A 22840-nucleotide genomic window follows, 5' to 3' on the forward strand; every position below is an offset into this window, starting at 1 on the left:
ACACAGCTTGTCAGTTATGCCAATAATAAATTGTGTCACAAAAAGATGCAAGACCATTAATTCATATTGTACTATATCGTTTATTTGGAGTACAAAGTTGTAATAAAGAATAGTTATACGTATATATACGTTACAAAATGAAGGATAGAGATTGTAAACAGTGTAATGTGTTTCGCGGTACCACAGCATGCATTTTACAAGTAAAGCATTTTTTAAATGAATAGATATCAATTTGCAAAAAAAACAAAAAAAATGGTACATTGTTTAAAATTTATACCATTTTGTTTTCATTTAAGTAAACAAAAGCATGGCAGTTTTGGCAAAACGATTGGAGTTGTTTAAAATGCTTTTTATGATCATCAACAATGTCTTTACTTTTGATACAGTAGTAACTAACTTAACCACAGACTAAAATCTACACAAACTTTGTGAGGTATTACAGCATAGACCTTTATTTTACAACTGTTTTTTTACCAAACATCAAAAAAGAGAAAAATGATAAACAAGACGAACTAGGATGCTTGAATGGTATACAAAAATAGTTTCTGGTTTTAATCATCACAATTGCTTCATAAAATCAATACTGCAATGAAATTTACAAACAAGGATTGGCAAGCTGATTTTTGCTTCACAAAAAAACAAACACTCCAAAAGTGTAGCATGATCACCTTTATGAACTCAACGAAAGTGAAAACCTACAGATCTATCAACTTTACAAAAGTAAACATTCTCTTCCCATTCAGAGGCTCATGTAGTAGTTACTTGTTTTCGTTACATAAACATGGCATAAAATATAGTGTATGAAATTGTAAGAAAATGCAACAGAACAGTTCATTTAGCATTTAAAAAACATATATAATGCATATACAATAACAATATACTGAATGAAATTATGACTTGAGTAGTGCTGCATATTGAGCATGCTTCACACTAATGATAAAAAACACAAATTAAAAAAAATACAGAAGTTTAAAGGTAAAACAGAAAAAAAGCAAGTGACCTGGAGGTGCTGTTAATACAAAAACTGTTTCAAAACTGTCTTTTTTGGTGTTATGAAAGATGAAAGTTTATTCTTTATCTTTATCAAAAAAGCAAGTGGCCTGGAGGTGCTGTTAATACAAAAACTGTTTTAAAACTGTCTTTTTTGGTGTTATGAAAGATGAAAGTTTATTCTTTATCATTTGGCAGGAGCTTTTATTTGGGATCACATCACTCAAAATATATCATAAACAATAATGAAAATGCTATTAGAATAATATTGGTTAAAATATTTTAGTAACACTGAAGGAGGTTGTAAGAGTTCACTAAACTGTCACAGTTTTAATGCATGCTGACTGCTTGACACAGGTGCTGGGCATAAAACTGTTAAAATATATGAAGTCAATAAATGTGGTACCTCTTCACTGTCTGCTTTAATAGCACTTAGAAGTCGATTTAATGCTTGTAGATTTCCTATAGAAAGGTCTCCACGATTACAAGGAATTGCAGTGGTCAAATAATGACCATCGGTGGATGCAACAGAATCAGCAGTTGCACTTCGTTTCATGCGACCAAACTTTTTGGTGGTTGGTGGCAGACTAATTTTGTTGTTACGACGAAATTGTTCCTGTTTATATTGCACCTCTAAGACATTGGAAATCAAGGAGTTACGCACTTCATTTTCAAATTGAAGCTCATCTCGTTGGTTTAACTGTTGTAAAAGCTCAGTAGAAAGAGTTTTCACTTCAGAATCCAGTCCCTCGCATATTGAATTTAACTCAGTTATGCTTAAAGATTTTAGTTCAGTGGCTCTATCACCTTCTTCTTGGCTTGAAGGGGAGCCAATTGATTGTCGACAAACCCTTTCAAATGGAATTTCTCCATTTTCAACGTAAGTGTCATTAATGATAATCCCAGTTTGTTCTTGAACTTCAAGATCAGTTGCTACATCAGCATCATCGGCCTTCATCATGATTTGTTCAAGTTCTTGAATAACCTCATCGGCAGTTTGCATAACAGCTTCATCAGTGTGGATGGATTGGGTAAAAAAGACTGCATTATTCTGATCAGAATAAACATTATATTCTACCATTTTGTGTAAGTCCATTTGTTCTGCCAGTTCAGAGTCTTCCAAGTCAGTAACCAATTGATCCTTTTCATTTGTTGCTTCAGTTTTAAAAGTCAGCTCCAACGCAGGTATATGCAGTTTGCGAACATGTGATGTTTCCCAGTTTAAAGGTTGCACTAATCCATAATTGTCCGTAATCTTTTTCCAGATTGAGTTTTGAAATAATGTGTTATCATCAAGACAAGTTAACTGCTCATTGTCAGTGGCTACATCTGTACAATCAACACGGAAACAAGATGCTAAGGTTTCTTCAAATGAGTGAACCAAATCTTCCATGCTTTTGTAACGGTCATTTTTGACTAATAGATCATCTAAATTTTTGCCGGTTGGATCCAGTTCAAGGTTGCTTTGAAAATACACATTTTCCTGTGTTCCTGAACTGAAGCTTGAAAAATTCTCCCATTCTTCATCTATGTGAGCTATTGGTGCTTCCATGACCCTAAAGAACTTCAAACTTCTAAAGTAAAGATATAGATTCCGTCACACCTCCAGTCCAAAGTTTTCTTTGTAATTAGTAAACACGGGACGTAAAAGTTTTACATTTTGAATAAAACGACCCCAGTGCTTTAAGGTTTAAAGTAACAAGGATCTCCTACATTTCATCAACAAAACAAACCACAAAAAACAGCTTTAATTCAGACAATCAGAAAACAAAAACAAAACCTTTTGGTCGCGGTAATTGTGAATTTGTGGTCACGCTTGACTAATTCACGAAAAACTGTATTCCACATAAAAATCAAATACATTAGAATTTTTCAACACAATTTAATTTTTTAAAAAAACTGATGAACTCTGACTAGTATCTAAGAACATTTTAAAAATGTGTAAAAAAGAAACTTACGATTACACAAAACGCACATTGGCCTAAAAAAATCATCTAGCTAATGTGACATCATATGCATTGTTGTCAAACAATTGGCAACAATTAGCAAACAGCTTACACGAGATTAGACATGACAGAGCAAAATGTCGTGGTCAAGCCTTGTGGTGTATTTGGTACTTGGTATTTCTACAATAAGAATACCTTTATTAAAAGCCTGTGTATTGAAAGTGGGTGTTCTAGGCAACTTCAGTTCGACTGAGTCAAAGGTTTTCACAAAAGTGGAAGAATGGCTAAACAGCAATACAACTTCTGGCGAGAAGTGGAGGATAAAAATAATGTGAGTTTTTATGTTCCAATAACAATTAAAGTGATCAACAAGATTTTGGAATATAGAACTGGGACTTCAAATTGTAATACTACTAAAATGAAATCTGAAAGATATGAAGGTTTAATTGTCTGGATTTTGTTCAATGTCATAGCAGACATTTTTTGGGTACATGTAAAGTTGTGAGCCAGTCAACTACAGAGCGCCCGAGGTAAACAATAATGATCCTGGCAATATACGTTTATTGAGTGACATTGCACCCACAAGGTGTATTTGTGTATATACGTATCTAAATACTTCGTAATTGAGTTGCACGAATAATTTAATTTGACAGGGTGTTTTCAGTCAATGCGACATCAAACAATAATTTGGGATCAGCAGAAATGGAGTTTCTGTGGAAATTGGAAGATAAACTCACCTGCAACAATATTTCAGTGCTTATTGGACCAAGCAGTACGTCATATTTTCATTTGGTATGTCAATGCGGACTTTCACGTTCATGCTGCCAAGAAAGTTATCACTTGACTGGCGACCCCGACATACGCAGCTATTTTGCACAAACTTATTGCCATCCCAAACAATACAAATTACCGAGGTCAACGCTTCTTTACCAGTACACTAGCAAAATCGGTCAGTGCAAAATCAGCGATTCATTTGAAAGCAGCAAAGTCCTAAAACAAAGCTTTGTATATGTCACAACAGGTTTTTTGAAACAGTAAAGAAATTCAAAAAATGGACAGACCATGTTTTAATGTCCTGGGGGGACAAGTTATTTTTTATTGAATCAAGAACGACATTTCATTCGAAAGAAGACGTATACTTTAGGCTGAACTGGAACAATTCACGTACAAAACTACATGAACCTTAACTGTTTAACCCACTATTTCGCTTTATTCTTATAGTGATACCTTTGTTTTAAAACCTCGATTGTGGATGTTTTTAGGTTCATCCGATTGTTGTTTCACTCAATATTTATCAAATCTTACCTCAAACAGTGAGCGTTATTTATGACGACAAACTGAGATTTCCAAATCTACTTAATATTAAGTTCTTCAGCAGGACAAAGACTGAGGTATATATTTATTATAATTAATAATATATGCTATAATTATTAAGCATATTTTGCCTCTGATGTGAATTTCCCTTTTCCGAAATTACTATACATTGCTTCGTTATGTTATTTTAGGCTCTTTGGAGCGTCGTTAAATACTTCCAACACACGAACCTTACTCTACTTACTACGGACGATGTTGATGGACTCAATATTATGGAACATGTTCGTTTTAGCAATGAAAAGGAAAACATTCGAATGCAAGCAATGTTTGTCGAGGTAGGTTTGAAAAAAAAAACTTTTATAATCGATGATGTAAGTTACGTGTAACGAAAGACGAATGGTTTGACGTGGGACGATGTTGAAAATGAAAAACCGAAATGTGCCGATAAAATATCAGTTACTTTTACCACTGTTTATATTGGAACTGTTTGTGTATCCTATCAGACCATTGGTGGACTGTGTAAAGCTGAGATTCGTAAAATCAATTAAAACGTTGTATATATAACACTTAAACACGTTAAAATACAACCTTTCAAGATTTAAAAAACTATGTTGTTTTTGACAAGCACTTTAATCCAGGAAGACGCCATTAAACGTGTTCTGCAAGGAATTAAACAACAAGAACCACATGCAGTTTTTGTCACTGCACCTGTCGACTTTTCGTACGCATTGATCACAGAAGCGTTGTACCATAACATGACGTCAAACCGTGGTTGGTTATGGATCGTAGATGATGACGTCACTGTTCGACCGCCGAGAAAGATCAGAAAGAAAGATAACACCACACAATATTTTAATGGTATAATGCAATTGGTAATCAACTCCTAGCACAGGACCAACGTATTGTGTTCATAGATAGGGACCGTTCGACTAAAAATCACGTAAATAAAATATATTGTCTGCAGGTTTGATTGGATTTCGGGCAGCCAATAACCACACGGGAAAATATGATCAACAACTTGATCAGTTTCTTGCTTTTTATTTCAACTCATCGGATCTTTACGATGTATACAAGTACTTTGATCCTCTACTTACGTTGTCAAAAACATTCAACAACTGTAGCAAAAAGGTGACTTTTTGAATGATCTATTTCCATTGCTATGATGACCGATACAAAACCACAGTTTCGGTGACCTTTTTAAGGGCCGAAGTATAAATGCATACGAATTTCAGTCAACTGTTATCTCCTACTTTATGCAACTGCCCCTAATTATCTCTTTTTTTAAATTTAAGTGTTTTTACAATATGACAAGTAACTTTGATGTTCAGAACAATATGCAGAGTTTCAGACGCCGCATTCGCTCAAAACTCACAAAAATCCACAACCAAGAAAACAGCTACGACGTCATCGGCACTGAAAACTCCGATTGGCTCATCATCGGTCAAATGAGTCCTTCCACTAGCTTAGAAATGAACAAAGCGGCTGTACTGAAAACTGCACGTTTTCTTGAATCTGTTTTCTTGCGTATTACCACAATAGTGGAAACACCGTTTGTCTTTCAGTCGCCAGACGACCCAAATGTGCTTCAAGGATACTGCATTGACCTTCTTGAAGAATTGAGCAGATTAGCTGGGTTTACATACAGTTTGAATCTGGTTAGAGACGGACAGTACGGGGGACGAAACAAAGAAAACGATTCGTGGAATGGAATGATCGGGGAGGTCGAACGCGATGAAGCTGACATGGCGATCGGGTCCATCACAATTACTGAAGGAAGAGCCAAAGTTGGAAACTTCTTGCCTGCTTTTAAGGATGTTAAATTGAAGTTTCTTATTCAAAGATACTTAACTTCGGAATCGGCGTACGAGTACAGTGCGTACGCATTTTTGCATCCATTCGAGGCTAATGTTTACCAAATGATTCTTTTGTGCGTTGTGTTGCTTTCAATTTATCTTACTTTTGTGTCCAAACTAAGTCCATTCGGAATCCGAGGGCGATTCTTCCAAAGTGCTAAAGCCGACCAGCGTATTCGTAAACACGCCAGACTTACAAAGTCGGAGAGAAAGCTGCGTGAAGAAAAAAGGGACGCATCCCGCGGCATGGGATTAAATAATGCCCTTTACTTCGTGTGGGCCGCCCTGTTTTGGCAAACACCAGAACGTGTACCAAGGTCCATATCGGCAAGAATCATAACCGTAACTTGGTACTTAGTTGCCGTTATCCTTGTGGCAAGCTACACAGCTAATTTAGCTGGAGTGGTGTTGCGGCATAATCCCACTCTTTACACCATCAACTCCATCGAGGACTTGCTGCTTCAAGCTGAGGTCGGGTTCGGAACCGTTGTAAACAGTGCTGTGGAGACGCAACTTGAGACTTCGAGGTCCAAATTAGGTGGGCAGCTCTTTAAGTGGATCGAGGTTCATCCGGATCATAAACATCACGTCGTTCCCAACGTCTCTACAGGTTATTTAGTTTTTGTTCCGTATCTTTTACACTGAACTAATCAGTTTAACGTATACCACGTTTTTTACAGGTGTGCAGCTGGTAAAGGAGGGAATATATGCTTTGTTTTGGGATTCCATTTCTCTAGACTACATTGCAGTCGTTCAATCGAACTGCGATTTGAAGACAGTTGATGTAGGATTCGGGGCCATCCAGTATGGATTCTTCATCCAAAAAAACTCGTCGCATCACAAACCTCTTGCTAGCACTCTGGAACTGCTGAAAAATCGCGGCTTTCTTGAAACGCTCTGGCAAAAATATTTTCTTGAGCTGGGCGGCTGCAGTCATTTAGATGAGAACGTTGAAACGCCGTTGCATCGACTTACTGTCAGCGATTTAGCTGGGGTGTTTTACTTCGTATACTTCTCAATGGCAATCGGTATTGTAGTTCTAGCTATGGAATGGTACGTCGCTTGCTTGTATGACGTAGACACACATGATGTCACAGCGCCACAGTCGGTTCGCGAGGCCTTTCTTCGCCGACAAAGACGTCTGTGGCGCGATATGATTGAAAATTGCAATCCGTTGACCGGATGTGCTAAGAAAAGATCAAAGCTTACTTTGTCATCGCTTGATGTCGCCCAGGAGTTGGTAAAACGCAGAGTATCACGTAGAGATCTTCATAAGCGTGAGAATGTTCGTCGATCGAGATCCCTTGAACGGTGACTTTTGAAACCGTGAACAGTTTTTAGTTTGATTTTGGGTACATTTGGTTTAATTTTTTTTGTTATGATTTTAATTTTTTGTTACACAAAGTATTGGTATATGAAAGTTCAAAACAAAAATATGGACACGTTGGTGGTCGTAACAGTTAAAAGATATTACCAACAGCATAAATAAACACGCAACTGCAAACGTGGTTTGGTGCACGAGTTTGTCATTCTAAAGCATTTTTTACTGGCACTGGGTAATGCAAAGATCCAGATTGCCCGATGCATTTTGTGAAGAAAAACATAAGTTATTTGGATCTTAACTTTGATTTTGGCATGTTAAATTTTTGGTGAGTTTTAGCTATGTTTTCATTTCCCACAGATATGATTGAAGTGCGGTTTATTACGTAAAAGACAAGAATAATAGAACAACAATTGAGCGCAAACAGATCAGTCGTTTGTTGCTTTTAACGAAATAAAGAATGATTTCTGGTGTTAGTGTGCTCATTTTCGTCTACAAATTATGATAATACAGTCACACGATTTAAAAAAAAAACAATTTTTTTGGATACCGTTGCTACAGATCAAATAAAAATTCTGTAATGCCTAAATGTACCTAGCCGAAATTAAGACCATTAAAGTCCACATGTGATACTCCTCGAAAAAAAACGTTGCGAACCGTGGTCGAGTCCTCCAGCGTTTCCTTAAATATTTTCTTAATTTGCGTTGTGGAAAAGAGCTGATACACGTTTCTGTGTGTTGTTGTAGGCCGGAACTTTCGAAATCCAGTGTTATTTCAGAATCACGTGCATAAAGTATATAGGCCTAGGACAGTGGTGGCCAAACTACGGCCCGCGGGCCGCATCCGGCCCCCAGTCTTGTTTCATCCGGCCCGCCAAACACCTTGCCTGTTTTTTTTTACTCCAGACTTTAAAAGGCTTCTTCAAAATTGTGGACAGTTGCATTTATCTCATTGATATATAAACCTTTTATTTAATACAAGTGTAAACAAAATGGTGTTATGTATTGTTATTCTACTACAATAATATATATTTTAATAAAGATGGCAACCAGTTACGACAAATTTTACGTAAATCTCTTTTAATCCGGCCCTCCAGTGGCAAGACAGTTGCAAATTTGGCCCTCGGTAAAAAAGTTTGGCCACCCCTGGCCTAGGATGTCGAGTATCATGACTGAAACGTAAATTGAATATTTTTATTGGACAGAGTAAAAGTGTTTGAATTGAAAAGATAGTTGGAATAGAACTTGAGCAAGGAGAAAAGAAACACGAATATATAGTTGATACAGTAGTGATAGCATTTCCGTGTTGATAAACACATGTGCGTGATCGTAAGAAATTCAATGGAGCACATTAAAGGTATAGAAGCGTAAGTTTTTTCAGAACAATAGAAAAAAACAAAACCCTTGGAAAAAAAGAAATCTCCACAATTAAAACAGGACTTGAAACGGCAATGGGTTCAAAAATCGTCCTCCGATGCTTGGGATAAATTGAAGTTAATATCGTCGTCGGAAATCGAGTTATCCTGGTAATATTCTTCCGTAGCATCAGAATCTTCACCCGACTGTCAATAAAAACAAAATTATAAATTGTATTAAAAAACAAATTGGAACAAACTGTATTTATACCTTGTTGGCAAGAAGTTCCTCAACATCAGTGGTAACGTTAACTCTAAACCTTCTTTTATCTTTTACGCTGTGTGCATTAAGATCCCCAGCAATGGCATCATGGGTAGATTGATCTTCACCAGTAACGTCACGAGCAGCAACGTCTTCGTCACTGGTGTTATGCGTGAGGTCGTGAGTGACGTCATCGTAAGGATCAACCGCATGAGGATCGTGTGAGTAGTTGCTGACGTCATCAGCATCACAACTTTCTTCACTGATAGCATCATTAAATCCATGGTCATCGTGGACACTAACGTCACCTGACTCATAACTGTCGTCGCTGACGACGTCATTAAAGTCAATGTCTTCGCACACACTGACGTCATCAGATATTTTAGATGAGGATGCCACCGATACAGTTTCAGTGTTATGAAAATCATCTGTTTCATCAGCTATGATATCGTCAGCGGTTGAAAGGTCATCAGAAACAACTTGGTTATTTGTCATGGTCACATGAACTTCGTTGTTATGTCCAGTTTTATCGTTTGTACCAGATACTCCTGGTGAATTCGATACACCAGCCAAAGTAGTTCCTAAACTCGAGGGAAGTTGTGAATCTGAATCCTCATCGCCATCGGATGTAATCCTTTGCCGTCTCCTGTTGCTACCAGCAACGAGTGGTGATTGTTGGAAGGAAGCGTGGGCAGACTGCGTGATACGAATGAATATCGTCAATATGTTTATTGTAACTAATATGATGTTCTACATCTTATGTTCGTACCTCGAACTTTCTTTTTGAATGAGAAGGTGAAAATATTTTTTCCCATTCTTCTTCGTTCGCTTCTGGTTCGTCACCAGACAAGCTATTGACGTCATTAAATATATCAAACGATTCCTCAATCTGCAATAAAAATATATTTTGTGGTAAATTAGAAGTGGATCAAACGAAGTGCAGCACGCAGAGTCAGGCAGTATGAGTGTCATAGCACAAACATAACTCCACGAAAGATCAAAAGCATGTCAGATATAACATTATCCTGCCAACCAAATTGTAGCGTAACTTACAAAAAAGGATAAATACAGGCCTAATACAAGATAAGGTCTTGCAAGTTGCGAAATACATTACTAACCACATTTGGTGTGCTTGGCTGTAAGTTTTGAACCGGCAATGACGAAGTGTTTGTAGCGTTGCCATAACGACATGCTGGCGAATCAGGAGCAAGCCCATGTTGGTTGTGGTTATTTGACCCGGAGCTTACCTTTAACAAATTTGCAAAAAAATGTAATGAAAATTGTGACGTGCAGTCAATTGCTGCTACTAACTACACTTACTTGAGGAACTTTTTTGAAGGTCGTGTATGGTTTAGAAACAGGGGAGTCATTCACAATAATGACGTCATCATCGTCGGATTCGACTGCCAAAGTTTCCTAAAATTTTACAACAAACAAATGCACGTGTTGTTGTCATGCAAATTTCATAACTGTTTTCTTGTTTAGTTCAGTGTTCTAAAATGTCATAAAAATTATCTTAAATCTTAATGTATTTATTGGTATGACCAAGTATTGCTCATCCAGCAGTTTCATTGTAAACAATCGACGTTTCGACGTCCTATACAAGACGCCTTCATCAGGATAATGACATAACTTGCAAAACAAACGTCTTTTAAAGCGACAAAATGCAAAACACATACATGTAAAACAGCGATAACAAGATCGCGCGGCTGCAAACTCGCACCACCGTAGCGATAAAACAAGCTCAGTGGTGTATTTATTGGTAATTAAAATGAATGCGCACTTCAGAAGACGATTTTTTTCTTATCTTCGTCTGTTGATAGTACCCAATTTATTTATTGAATAACATCTGTGAGTCACTAATAAAGTTACACATGTCACTTGCTTAATCTAATTACAGTAAAATTTCAAACAGATCAGTCGTTTGTTGCTTTTAACGAAATAAAGAATGATTTCTGGTGTTAGTGTGCTCATTTTCGTCTACAAATTATGATAATACAGTCACACGATTTAAAAAAAAAACAATTTTTTTGGATACCGTTGCTACAGATCAAATAAAAATTCTGTAATGCCTAAATGTACCTAGCCGAAATTAAGACCATTAAAGTCCACATGTGATAAAATGTAATGAAAATTGTGACGTGCAGTCAATTGCTGCTACTAACTACACTTACTTGAGGAACTTTTTTGAAGGTCGTGTATGGTTTAGAAACAGGGGAGTCATTCACAATAATGACGTCATCATCGTCGGATTCGACTGCCAAAGTTTCCTAAAATTTTACAACAAACAAATGCACGTGTTGTTGTCATGCAAATTTCATAACTGTTTTCTTGTTTAGTTCAGTGTTCTAAAATGACATAAAAATTATCTTAAATCTTAATGTATTTATTGGTATGACCAAGTATTGCTCATCCAGCAGTTTCATTGTAAACAATCGACGTTTCGACGTCCTATACAAGACGCCTTCATCAGGATAATGACATAACTTGCAAAACAAACGTCTTTTAAAGCGACAAAATGCAAAACACACACATGTAAAACAGCGATAACAAGATCGCGCGGCTGCAAACTCGCACCACCGTAGCGATAAAACAAGCTCAGTGGTGTATTTATTGGTAATTAAAATGAATGCGCACTTCAGAAGACGATTTTTTTCTTATCTTCGTCTGTTGATAGTACCCAATTTATTTATTGAATAACATCTGTGAGTCACTAATAAAGTTACACATGTCACTTGCTTAATCTAATTACAGTAAAATTTCACTGCAAAATAAATTTTGCTCATAGTTTTTTCGTTATTATAGCACTATCTTGTTCTATACATTTTTATCAGACATTTTTTTACCTTGATCAGGGATTTGGTTTGGGCCAATGTTGTAAGAGAAATTTTTTCTTCCATCTACAATGAACAAAGCATTTTTGTGATTTTTTGCATCAATTGCTATTACATATGTAAGGAACTACCGTCTCGCTTTTAACGTCCCACTTGTTGTAATCACGATTTTTCGTCTCTCTGTTTATTGTTGGAAGCTCGTCGTCAATCTACGACAAAATACGTTAGCAACATGTTTAAATAAAGTGAAAAACTGCAGTTAAGTTTAAGTCAGAATGTATGTAGAGGCTAGGTGTAAGAAAGACAATTGTAAAGGAAAGGAAATACCACGTTACAACACGAAAAGCATGTTTGCCCACTGTTATGTCTTGTAACAATTTTACATTGACCCTGTGTGAAAAGAACGATATTCGTAATTGCGAGCAATTTTTATGTTTTTTCGAAAGAGGGTAGCGAAAAAAAATATAGAAAAAATATATTAAAAGTAAAACAATAATTTTGTCTAAAAATGTGATACTCTATTAAGTGGGTGTAGTGGAACCGTCTGATTACACAAAGAAACCGCGAACTGGGTTTAAACTTCTGCTTGTCATTATAAAGTTTGAGCAGTTTTTATCAAGAAAAGAGGGTCAAAAACATGCAATAATCGTTTTTTGAGCAGTAAATATTCTCTTACCTTAGGTTTAAATTCCAGTGCTTCCAGTTGTTCGCTCAGACCTTCAATCGGGTAGACAGCTACAAATACAAACAACAGCAAAAATAATGAAAAAGACGAAATAGCAATAAAATAGTCTTTATTAAATTCCAGAAGTGTGTTTTGGAGATGGGCGTTTAAACAAAAATGAAAAAGTGTCTCAAATTTCTCTGGGATTGGAAGTTTCTGACGGTAGCGATTACACCATGAAAGAACTTATTAATGCAGGTCAAACATGGATAGTGGCTGCTTAAGTGCGTTAAGCACGGTCCGCCGTAGTTTACATACACGGCTTGGAAACAAGTACAAAACAAAATTGATTGTCGTACGTTCATTTTCATCATTCTTTGGAGGAGAGTCCCTTTTCTCTTCGTTAAAAGCTCCCCATCGTAGTTCGGGTTCGGATTGACCTTTCAACTGATCTGATTCCATCGTCAATTGCTGTTGGGCTGCTTGAACCTAAGTTTTACCAAATTATTTATTTTATATTGAGTTAAATGTCAATTTTATCTCAACTAAATTGTCATAATATGTTTTTGATCTTTGAAAATTTGTAATCATTGGGCAAAAAGCGCTAAAACCGGACAACAAGCAGTTCACTTTTCATTGAGGTTGAGAAAACATAACTTTCGCTTTAAGAACGTTAGTAACTTTTTGATTCGATCAATACATAGGTTTTTCTGGGGTTGGAGCTTTTTTCTTGCGCAAAAACAAAAACATTCCTGGAACTCAAAAAGCAAAACTCGGTTAAACCAGGTTCAGTAGGCATTTCTGAGTGGAGCTCTTTTTTACTCAAACAAAAAACAACAAATAAATATAAACATTTTTATATTTTTTCTAAATACAATACGGTTCAGGCATTAAGGAAACTCTGGTAAAACGGTGTCTAAAGAGCCCCACCTTATTGTCGTACATTTCTCCAGACATTTCATTCTCATAATCAAAATCGTCAGGTTTACATGAGAACATCAGGTCGTGGTCGCTGATTCCAAACATAGCTATTAATAAAAAACAAATTACTTGGGAACAAATTCTTAAAAAGTTGTTACATTAGATTTAATTCACTTTATATGGTTGTTTGAGGTGGTATTACAAGGTACTCTAACAAATTCAATGCATGTTGATAAACCGCAAAACTGTTTGCTTTTGGTACTTAATTCGAGCATGAATGGAGTTTTAAGGCACACAGCTTCATGAACGTCCGGAGAGAAAGCAAAGTTTTCTTTGTTGGTTTATGTTGTTATTAACCGTCATCCCACAGTTTTAGGACAAATTTTTAAATTTCCATGGTATTTGCATTTAAGGATTGAACATTTCAGAAAACATCAAACCTTTTTATCATTCTATTGTTTTGTTTTAAATGGCCCAAAAAACTAGAGATGTAACTTTTACTAAAATTGCGTCAATTATTATAATTTTTTTTAAATACTGTTTTTTTTCCCACTTTTTCGACAAAAATTCGTTGGAAGGTTGGCAACCATGCATGAGGCAATGTTACACCACACAGAATTAAAATGAGGAGAAAATACAACTATTCTGCACTAATTGCCTGATAAAAAGACTTATGTTTTTGTGTCAAACGCGCGTAGCATACGACTTCGCGTGACGTTATACATGATTGGGCCGAATTTATTCCGCAAAATTGCCGAATATTCGGTTTCAGCCGGACTAAATTTAGTCGATTCGGTACATCACTACTAAAACTAAAACCATAACTCTTGCTGGCAAAAAAACTCTTGTATGGAAGGCTGGCTCCGGTTTGACGTTTGCGCCTTACCCAGAGTTTGTAAGAAGTCGATATGACTTTGCATTTTATCGTCAATATTTCTTTGGTGTCCATGTAGAGCTTGAAGTTGTATCTGCGTGTTGCTGGAATGAACATCATCCAATATAAACAATTCCTTAAGTTCCTGACTGGTGAAGTACCTGTAACATTTTTTGCAAAAAAATGTGGTTCATTGTTGCAAAAAAGGTTGTTTATTGTTGCAAACATACATAATACACTAGCTCATTGGCAAACGATAGATAGAACATATGTCATTATTCCACTTGAAAAATTTACCAGTTTACCTGTATCCATGTTTTGCACTGAGAATTCTAATAGTAATGGAGTGTTGTACATTGCTGGGTATTCTATTCTAACAGTGTGCTGATAAAGTTAAAACTAAAAAATACATTTTCTTGCTTGAATTTGTAAACCGCCATTACCTGTATGGATCCTTGCTACCCTGAATGCTTTGCTGGATTACTGAGTTCTTGAAAACTTGTCTTCTGTAAATCTTCTCTTCAACAGATCCACATGTAATCAAGCGATACACTGCAACACTCCTGCATAAGTTGATATTTTAAATCCCTTACATTGTGTGCTCACTTTTTGGGTCCATTTACTATGACATTTTTAAAATCATTAATTGAATCAAAAAATATTTACTTTAAAAAGATATCTTATTAATATATATATGGTCCTTTTACACTTTTTGTGTAAAACTATTGATTTTGGCAACTATCTGATGCCATGAACCCCATGTGGAAGTGAATGAAACTGTTTTTGATGGTTAAAAGCATGGCTACCTTGACCGATGGTAAAGATATAGTTTGCTTTTGTTACATTGTTCCCTTGTTAAGCCTTTGATCAAGCATCCAGTGAATCCAATACTGGTTAAAAGTGGAAATAATCTGGTCAGGTCAAAACAGTTGCTGGGTACTTTTGCTGGGTCATAATACACAACATGTATGTACTTCGTTAACCTACTTTTTCTGTCCAATTCTGTATATTCTGTCGATAGCTTGATCATCTGTTGCGGGGTTCCATGCTGGATCGTAAATAACAACCCGATCAGCTGCAGTCAATGTTAAGCCGACTCCTCCAACCTAAGTTCAACAATTGATGTCAGTGAAAATTGTTGCAACAAAATGTATTGTCTATTGGTTCATACAATTTATCTGAGTCTTGTGCATATGCCAAATCATTTGTGTACTTTGTAAATGGGTTGAACTGTGTTCATTTTATGACTGGTTTACATGCCAGTGTTATTATGTCAAACACATGTACATAAATTTATTTTGACATTTAAAAAGTATTAAATCCACTGCGCCATTTAAGTCAACAACATACCTGAGTTGTTAAAAGAAAGACATGGTAACTTGGATCTTCTTGGAACTTTTTCACACGAATTTGCCTCTCTGCCATCTTGGTGACTCGACCATCAAGTCGCATTATCTGGAAATACAATGTTGCTAGTTTTTCTGACAAAAAAAGACAGGCTGTGTTTCAAATCATCAACAGAGTAACTTAACACACAAAATCGACTTCGTTTTAAACAATGTGTATAAAACTAAATTATTGAAACACATGTATACACTTTTGTTAAAAGTTTTTTTAACTGCTTTCACTTCTACCTTAAACTTGTGATTCATCAAAATTCTCTGTATAATATTCAACATTTTTCTCGACATGGAAAATATCAAAGTTCTATGGCCTTCCTCTCGAAGTCGAATGAGGAGTTGAATAAGAAATTGGAGTTTGCCTAAAGTAAAAGTTCTAGCAAATGCACATACATAATGATTGATATAAATTTTGTGCCTATTTAAGCAATTTAGCTCTTACAAAGTTGCAGCTACTCAAAACAAATGTACCAATGTAAACTTTTCATCAATTGCATGTTTAATTGACATCAGAATAATTGCTACCTGACTCTTCAATAAGAGTTTGATCGGTGATATTATCAATTCGGTTTGCTGCACAATCTTCAATTGCACTTGAGTTGAGGTCATGGCTAATACTAGAACAAGACAGACTAAATGTATAATTGGAACAATTAAAATACATCATTGTATTTTACGTTCATAGTTTACTCACTGGATGTCAAGGAAAACAGTTAAAATCTTTAAACATTAAACTACTGATTCCAATTAGGGTAAAAGTTGATGTAAAATGTCATTGTAGAATAAAGCTTGAATACTTAATACCGGCTTCTTGATGTTGTTTAACATTAATCATTAAAAAAGTTCTTACGAGTCATTGGATTGAAGACCAAGCTCCATGCAAGCTTTGCTTGACAAAAGGCGAGGATGGTCGCATATTTTCTTGAGTATTGTAAGGTGAACGAGCGGAGATCTGTGACTTGTGAGAAGTTCTTTAACACTGTCCAACTCAAGAAAGTCTTTGTAAATGTTTTGCTGAACTTCTGACAAGTAGACCTATTAAAAAACATAAAATTGATGTAGTTAAAAAGTATCATATAAGGCATAAATTGATAGTATTATGTTGCGATGGATTTTTAATCGTCATTTCATAGACTGGGCTTCTTTTGAGTTACACTGGACTGGTATATAAAATTCATTACAAATTTCTGCTCGATCAATAAAACCCAGAAATACTGTTTTTTGTCATGTAGCTGTAGAATATACATTTGTCCCCACAGACAAAAAAAACATGGTTTGTCTGTTGCAATATTTTAGAACATGGCATTTTATTTAATTGGGAATGTTTTTATTTTTACCCAAACAACAAAGTCATTTTTTGTTGAAAGTTTCGGAAACACAGGTTGCTTTGATACAGTTGTGTCGTCTTGTGCCCCATCAACCAATTTCTTTTGAAGATTTTTATCCAGAGATGAATTTTCTTTGTCTGTTGATGATAGGCTTGCCTGTTCAATAAATACACAACACAAAAAGTATTTGCTAATTAGTGTCAAAGATTTTAAAAAAGATGTGGTAAAGTAATTTACCCAAAAATTAATTTTTGACTCTCGAATTATGTAATAGTAATAATGACAGTGAACTGTCTCATATATTATGCGTCTATGCCTAAGAATTTTTACAAATTTGTAACATGTAAATATCAGAAATGTAGACAATCAATAAAGCATCATGCTTTCATTAAAGCAACAGTTGCCAGTTCTACCTTTGTCCTCCTCAAAATGTACGGTTCTGTAAGTTTTCGCAAACTCTCTGCCATTGAGTTTCCCAACTGTATTTCTGCTGCACAAGCATCCTACAAAATACAAAACATAATGTCATGACACAAAAAGTTGGTTTAAATATTGTGATGTGACATTCATTTCTGGACAACTTTCTTTATATTTCCAACAAGATGCAAATTCACAATGTTTTAGCTTCTTTACCCTTTGCCTTGCTCTTTCTATTGGTTGTTCATAATTGGATTTAAATGTCTTTTGTGTTCCAAGGACAGTTCCTTGTGTTACCCAATCCATCAGTGCCCACAAGTCTCGAACCTTGTTTTGAACTGGAGTGCCTACATAGAGTGTATATATATTAATTTGTCTTACGGTCACAATTGAAAGGCTTAAGACTTGTTTTGGAATAATGCTTGTTTAAAACAGAGTTGCAGAGTCAGATGGTATAATGTTTGACTTCTAGTAAAGTATACTGGGAAATCCTGGTCTATAATTATGGAGTCTGACTCCAACTTCATGAGGTGATCGTTTTGATTTATAGGGTTAAAAAAGGACAACCACTTTCTAATGCACCCTAGTTGAATAAAATCCACTTTAATGCATTTTATGTTTGCTATTTTCAAAGCATGTGTTGGGGCCCATTGATAAGCTTTTCATAAGTAAAGGGTAAAGTGTTACTGCATTCATAGGGACATTGGATATTGCACTGAAGGAGTGGATAAAAAAATTTAATTCTGCTCTGTCGTTCAAAGATATACGAAGTTTTTTAATTTACTTCACATTTCCAGTTCCATTAATGAATATCAAGTAAAAAAGCATAATAGCACGAAGGTTAAAAAATCAAGACAATACACACACAAAACTGGTAACATTTTAAATAGCCAATGTATATACCTGTCAAAATGACTCGATTACGAGCGGGTATGGAATGCAATCTTTTAGTAGTTTTTGATGGATTTTTAATACGATGACCTTCATCCAGTATGATATAGTCCCACACAAATTCTGTACCATGAAGGGTTTCCCCCAAAGCTTGCCATTGTGTTAGAATTAACCCATATGTAGTAATGCACACACTTCGCTTCCGCATACATTGTTGGAGAACCTAAACAACAGCCTTTAAATTTGAAACTGTTCACTTATGCTACCTGAGCAAACCATTAAATTGCTTAATTGTTTTATCCTGTTGTATTTTTGAATGAGAATGTTTTACTTATCATCCTGAAAAAATATGTGAAACCAACACATTACCAAATTATTTTTGGCAATTCTTTGTACACTTGTTAAGAAACAACTTCTAAAAGTACTGTACTCAAGACATAAACAATGCTGTTTTAATGATATGCAGAAATAAACAAACACCAGTTAAGGCTAAAATCCAAAACATACAGCTTTTCTTTTGTTGGATGCTCCATGAAAACATTCAATCCTAATTCCAGGAGCCCAGTTCTCAAACTCCGCAATCCAGTTTGGAATTACAGAGAGAGGAATGACAAGCAAAACATTCTTGGCTTTTTTCATGTCGAACATTGCTGATATAAAAGCTATCACTTGTATTGTTTTTCCCAACCTATAAAAACATTTTATCATCATACAACCAGACCATGATGCAGACACACAAATGATAATATAACAGAACACAAGGCAAAAGAGGTAACTGTTGATTTTGTCACCATTGAAACATAGTACATGTAAGTTGAAGTTGTTAATAAAACTTTTACAGAGACTCTAGGACCCACAAGCTTGTCTGCAACCAACCTTGAACAAACCTAACTTTTATATGTTTTCAAGGTCCAAAGGCCTAAACCTAGGGATAAAATAACAAATAACATAAACAATGCAGCTTCTGCAAGGATGGTAAACAGTTAGGCGGTCTTCATGACATAGTCATTTGGTCTTGTGGTAAAATATATATTTGGTTTTGGCCTTAACCTGTGAAGGTGGGTTTGGTGCATCAATAATTAAAACCCTTTTAAAAATTTAAAACAGTTTACATGAAAGGGTAGGTCACAAAAAATAAACAATTTTTAACAATTAATGAATATCTGACTTACATTTTCTGCACAGCCCAGACACTAAAAACATGTTTCAAAAACACATTACACATACCCCATATCATCTGCCAAAATTCCTCCCTTCTTTCCTTTTTTAAACAGATTGTACATCCACTTTATTCCATTAATCTAAAAAAGACATTCTTAGCAATGACGCATAAAATTGCAACTTTTACATCGGGACCAAAACGTTATTTTTGACAAAAAATAGTTTGTTTGGAAAATTCAAAACACTATATGATCCACCAATGTACTAAAAAACTAAAAGAGTAGGAATAAAACAACATTTTAGTTTATTCTGGTTAAAAATTCCCAATGTGCTCAATAAAGTCAGTACATCACTCATTTTTAGCAAAAACTCACATAAAGTATCTTTATCTTAAAAAACTTAAGCTCCGAAAAATTTAGATCCTTTTTGAGGCAGTTTTTGAAAGTCTTTTAACAACATTTTATTGAAAACTTTTAATACTTTCACCTGATGAGGATAAAGTCTCTCAACAAGTTTTTTGTATATTACAAGTCCATTGTCAAGTTCAATGAATCCATAATCATCATCACTTCCTTCCTCATCTTCTGCTATAACTTCCTGTAAGTAAAATGTTTGATGTGCGTAAAGTTTACAAACAGAACTTTTTCTGGCACATTTGTATGTTGTGTTTACATGTGCGCTGGACCACTGTCCATATTGAGAAGAACAAAATTTGGCCCACAACTACAATAGCACATTTTGTTCTTTTGTATCTCTATTTAGTATTTACCACTGTAAGTTCTATTTCTTTCTAATGTTACATTTCTAAATTGTTTGACAATGTCATTAGGTTTATGAGCAAAAAGGTTTGAAGATTTAAATTACTGATGCACCGAACCCGCCTGAAAGGTTTCACACCAAAACGGACAAATTTTGGCCGAATCAAGCCAAACATAAAATCATTTTTTTCATGGATGATTTCAACTGTCAACTCAATTATGACAACAAGTGAACTCAATTATGACAAACCAAAATCACTTTCACAATGCGGAAGCTTTACCAAGCTTAAAATATTAAAACACAGTGTATTGGGCCAGAAGCCAACCGAACCTTTGGTGCATCACTAGTTTAAACATACATCATTAACAAAAGTTTGAATACAAAATGTGTTTTTTTTGTTGAGCCGATAAACAAACTTGTGATTAACAAATTGTAATTTCAAATTTGTGATTATATGTGTTAAATTATAGAGATTATTTTTATACAAACCTCGATTCTTTTAATTCTGCTCATGATCTTTTCAGTTGGGCAAAGTTGATAGGCTTTCCTGAAGTTTTTTAGTGATTTGTGAAGTTCCCCTTCACTTGCACATGTTTTGCCATCTTTGATCAGCTTTTTAAGCTGAAGTTTTGTGCTTTCTGGCAAATTTTCTCTGTAGATAAATCATTAACTTATTTTCCATCGCAACCAAAAGCTTAATCAATGGGTTTATTGATTCGTTTCATTATAGGTCAGAAAACCTATAATGAAAGGTACAGTGATGGGATTCAAATTTTTTGTCTGCTGGTTCTATCACAAAAGCATATTTTTAGCCGGTTCTGTTACAAAAAGTCCATTGACTATGACCAGTAAAACTGGTTCGATGATCTCATAAAATTTCGTGGGACGGTTCTGTAAAACCTGTGCGAACCGACTGAATCCCATTATCCCACCACTGCACTGCCTATCAAATGCTTTGAACATAAAGGTATTTTCCGAATCTTCATTTAAAACGTTTTCTAAAGCACAAATTATATGTTTAGAATGGTTTAAAGCAGTGGTTCTCAAACTTTTTTATTGTTGGGGCCAAATGGTATTTTTTTAAGTGTGTAGGGAGTCACAAAAAAACGAAACCTTGAGAAAATCACTAAAGATTATTACTTTGAAAGCTGAAATAGCAATGTTTGGTGGTTTTCTGAGGTCTGGTGCGAAATAAGTAGTTGGGAGCCGCATGCGGCCCCGAAAACCGAGTTTGAGAACCACTGGTTTAAAGCATTTGGGGCCATGTTTATGAGAAAGCTGCATAATCATAAGACAAAATATGAAAACAAAAAGTAACCTGCTTGCCAGCACGCTTGCCATTGAGTATGAATTCAGTATTTTTTTAAGTTAAGGTCTGTGGGTTGTCAGCAGACGACTTGTGCAATAATCTGTCAACAAAACAAACAAACGGACTAAAGTAAAAACCAACAGCAACAATACGCTCAAATTTCCAGCTGATTGAGAACAAAGTTAGGCAATAAATGTTTTTATTTTTTCCCGCTATTTATAATTTTCACATGGTGTCGTGCTATTAATTTATTTCTAAATTCAACACAAAAACATCCTAAATCTTTAATTTATCTGCAGAAAACAGCAATTTGGAGGTTTAAAAAAATTAGATTAGGGGTCGCATTTAGTGTTTATTACAGGATCTTTCCCGTAAATAGTAGGCATCTTCTGTCAACGATCACTGATTAAATAGTGAATTATCTGTAAGAATAATTGACGAAGCAACAGCGCTTCCTAACCAGAATCAGTCAACAAATGTTATTTAACGATATATATCTCACCCGTAAGGGCATCATCAGTCGTCTTATTCAAATAGAATCAATTCTGATTCTGGTTAGGAAGCGCTGTTGCTTCGTCAATTATTCTTACAGATTAGGGGTCGGTAATAAGTGTTGAAATGAGTTAAATGAAATGTTATAAAGTCCCTAAAAGTTGGAGCTGAAACGTATCAACTACACCAGAGTTGCAAGTCGGGCCGGGCTTTTCGGGCTAAGGTATTTGTGAGAAAACGGGCTTAAAACGGGCCTGACTTAACGTTCCGTGTCCGCCACTGTTTTTTAAATAAAATCACTCAGCTAAGTAACAATTCTCTAACTTTGACCCTCCTCTAAAACGTATTGTTTACCCCATTGTCTACTGTTGTTCATTGTGTTTGTTGTCTTTATCTTTTTTCTTTCTCATCCTTTGTTGCAAGGCTTTCGTGGATAGGCCTGTCAATCAAAATTTCGGGCCAAAACGGGCTTTGCAAAAACGTTTCGGGTTCGGGCCGGGCTTCGGGCTTATACTTTCGGGTTCGGGCCGGGTTCGGGATCAAATTTCGGGCCCGCTTGCAACTCTGAACTACACCGTCATACAAACGTTATGTGGACATTAGACTCTAATGCAGTGATTCTCAAACACGGCTCTCAGGGCCGCATGCGGCTCCCAACTACTTATTTTGCGGCTCTCAAACCTCAGAAAACCACCAAAGATTGCTATTTTACCTTTCAAAGTAATAATCTTCAGTGACTTTCCCAAAGTT

General features: G+C 35.6%; 3 protein-coding genes across 3 annotated transcripts; 1 reads left to right on the top strand and 2 right to left on the bottom strand.

Annotated features, from left to right (window-relative positions):
* Nucleotides 1–60: 60 nt before the first annotated feature.
* Nucleotides 61–2773, bottom strand: LOC145226824 (fasciculation and elongation protein zeta-2-like). Its single transcript, XM_080092317.1, has one exon. It carries the CDS (start codon nt 2540–2542, stop codon nt 1313–1315), a length of 1230 nt encoding a protein of 409 aa, XP_079948443.1. The 5' UTR covers nt 2543–2773; the 3' UTR covers nt 61–1312.
* A 1172-nt stretch (nt 2774–3945) lies between these two features.
* LOC145209213 (glutamate receptor 2-like) lies at nt 3946–7732 on the top strand. Its single transcript, XM_080079488.1, has 7 exons — nt 3946–3957; nt 4199–4327; nt 4442–4585; nt 4889–5108; nt 5215–5378; nt 5579–6713; nt 6784–7732. The coding sequence occupies exons 1-7, from the start codon at nt 3946–3948 to the stop codon at nt 7416–7418; spliced, it is 2439 nt and encodes an 812-aa protein (XP_079935614.1). The 3' UTR covers nt 7419–7732.
* An 871-nt stretch (nt 7733–8603) lies between these two features.
* LOC145227605 (DNA excision repair protein ERCC-6-like) lies at nt 8604–21766 on the bottom strand. The gene is made up of 27 exons (XM_080092476.1): nt 21608–21766; nt 20779–20941; nt 20017–20127; nt 19597–19670; nt 18877–19057; nt 18382–18592; nt 17695–17825; nt 17475–17564; nt 17071–17217; nt 16584–16768; nt 16259–16350; nt 15968–16095; nt 15684–15788; nt 15321–15439; nt 14777–14896; nt 14346–14494; nt 13469–13566; nt 12898–13027; nt 12551–12609; nt 12006–12083; nt 11887–11940; nt 11215–11310; nt 10361–10456; nt 10159–10287; nt 9810–9929; nt 9050–9736; nt 8604–8985 (listed from the first exon to the last, which is right to left on the bottom strand). The coding sequence occupies exons 1-27, from the start codon at nt 21628–21630 to the stop codon at nt 8881–8883; spliced, it is 3681 nt and encodes a 1226-aa protein (XP_079948602.1). The 5' UTR covers nt 21631–21766; the 3' UTR covers nt 8604–8880.
* Between the last annotated feature and the right edge of the window lie 1074 nt (nt 21767–22840).

Source organism: Phallusia mammillata, chromosome 1 (assembly GCF_965637545.1).
Source record: "Phallusia mammillata chromosome 1, kaPhaMamm4.hap1.1, whole genome shotgun sequence".
In the NCBI taxonomy this organism is placed as follows: domain Eukaryota; kingdom Metazoa; phylum Chordata; class Ascidiacea; order Phlebobranchia; family Ascidiidae; genus Phallusia; species Phallusia mammillata.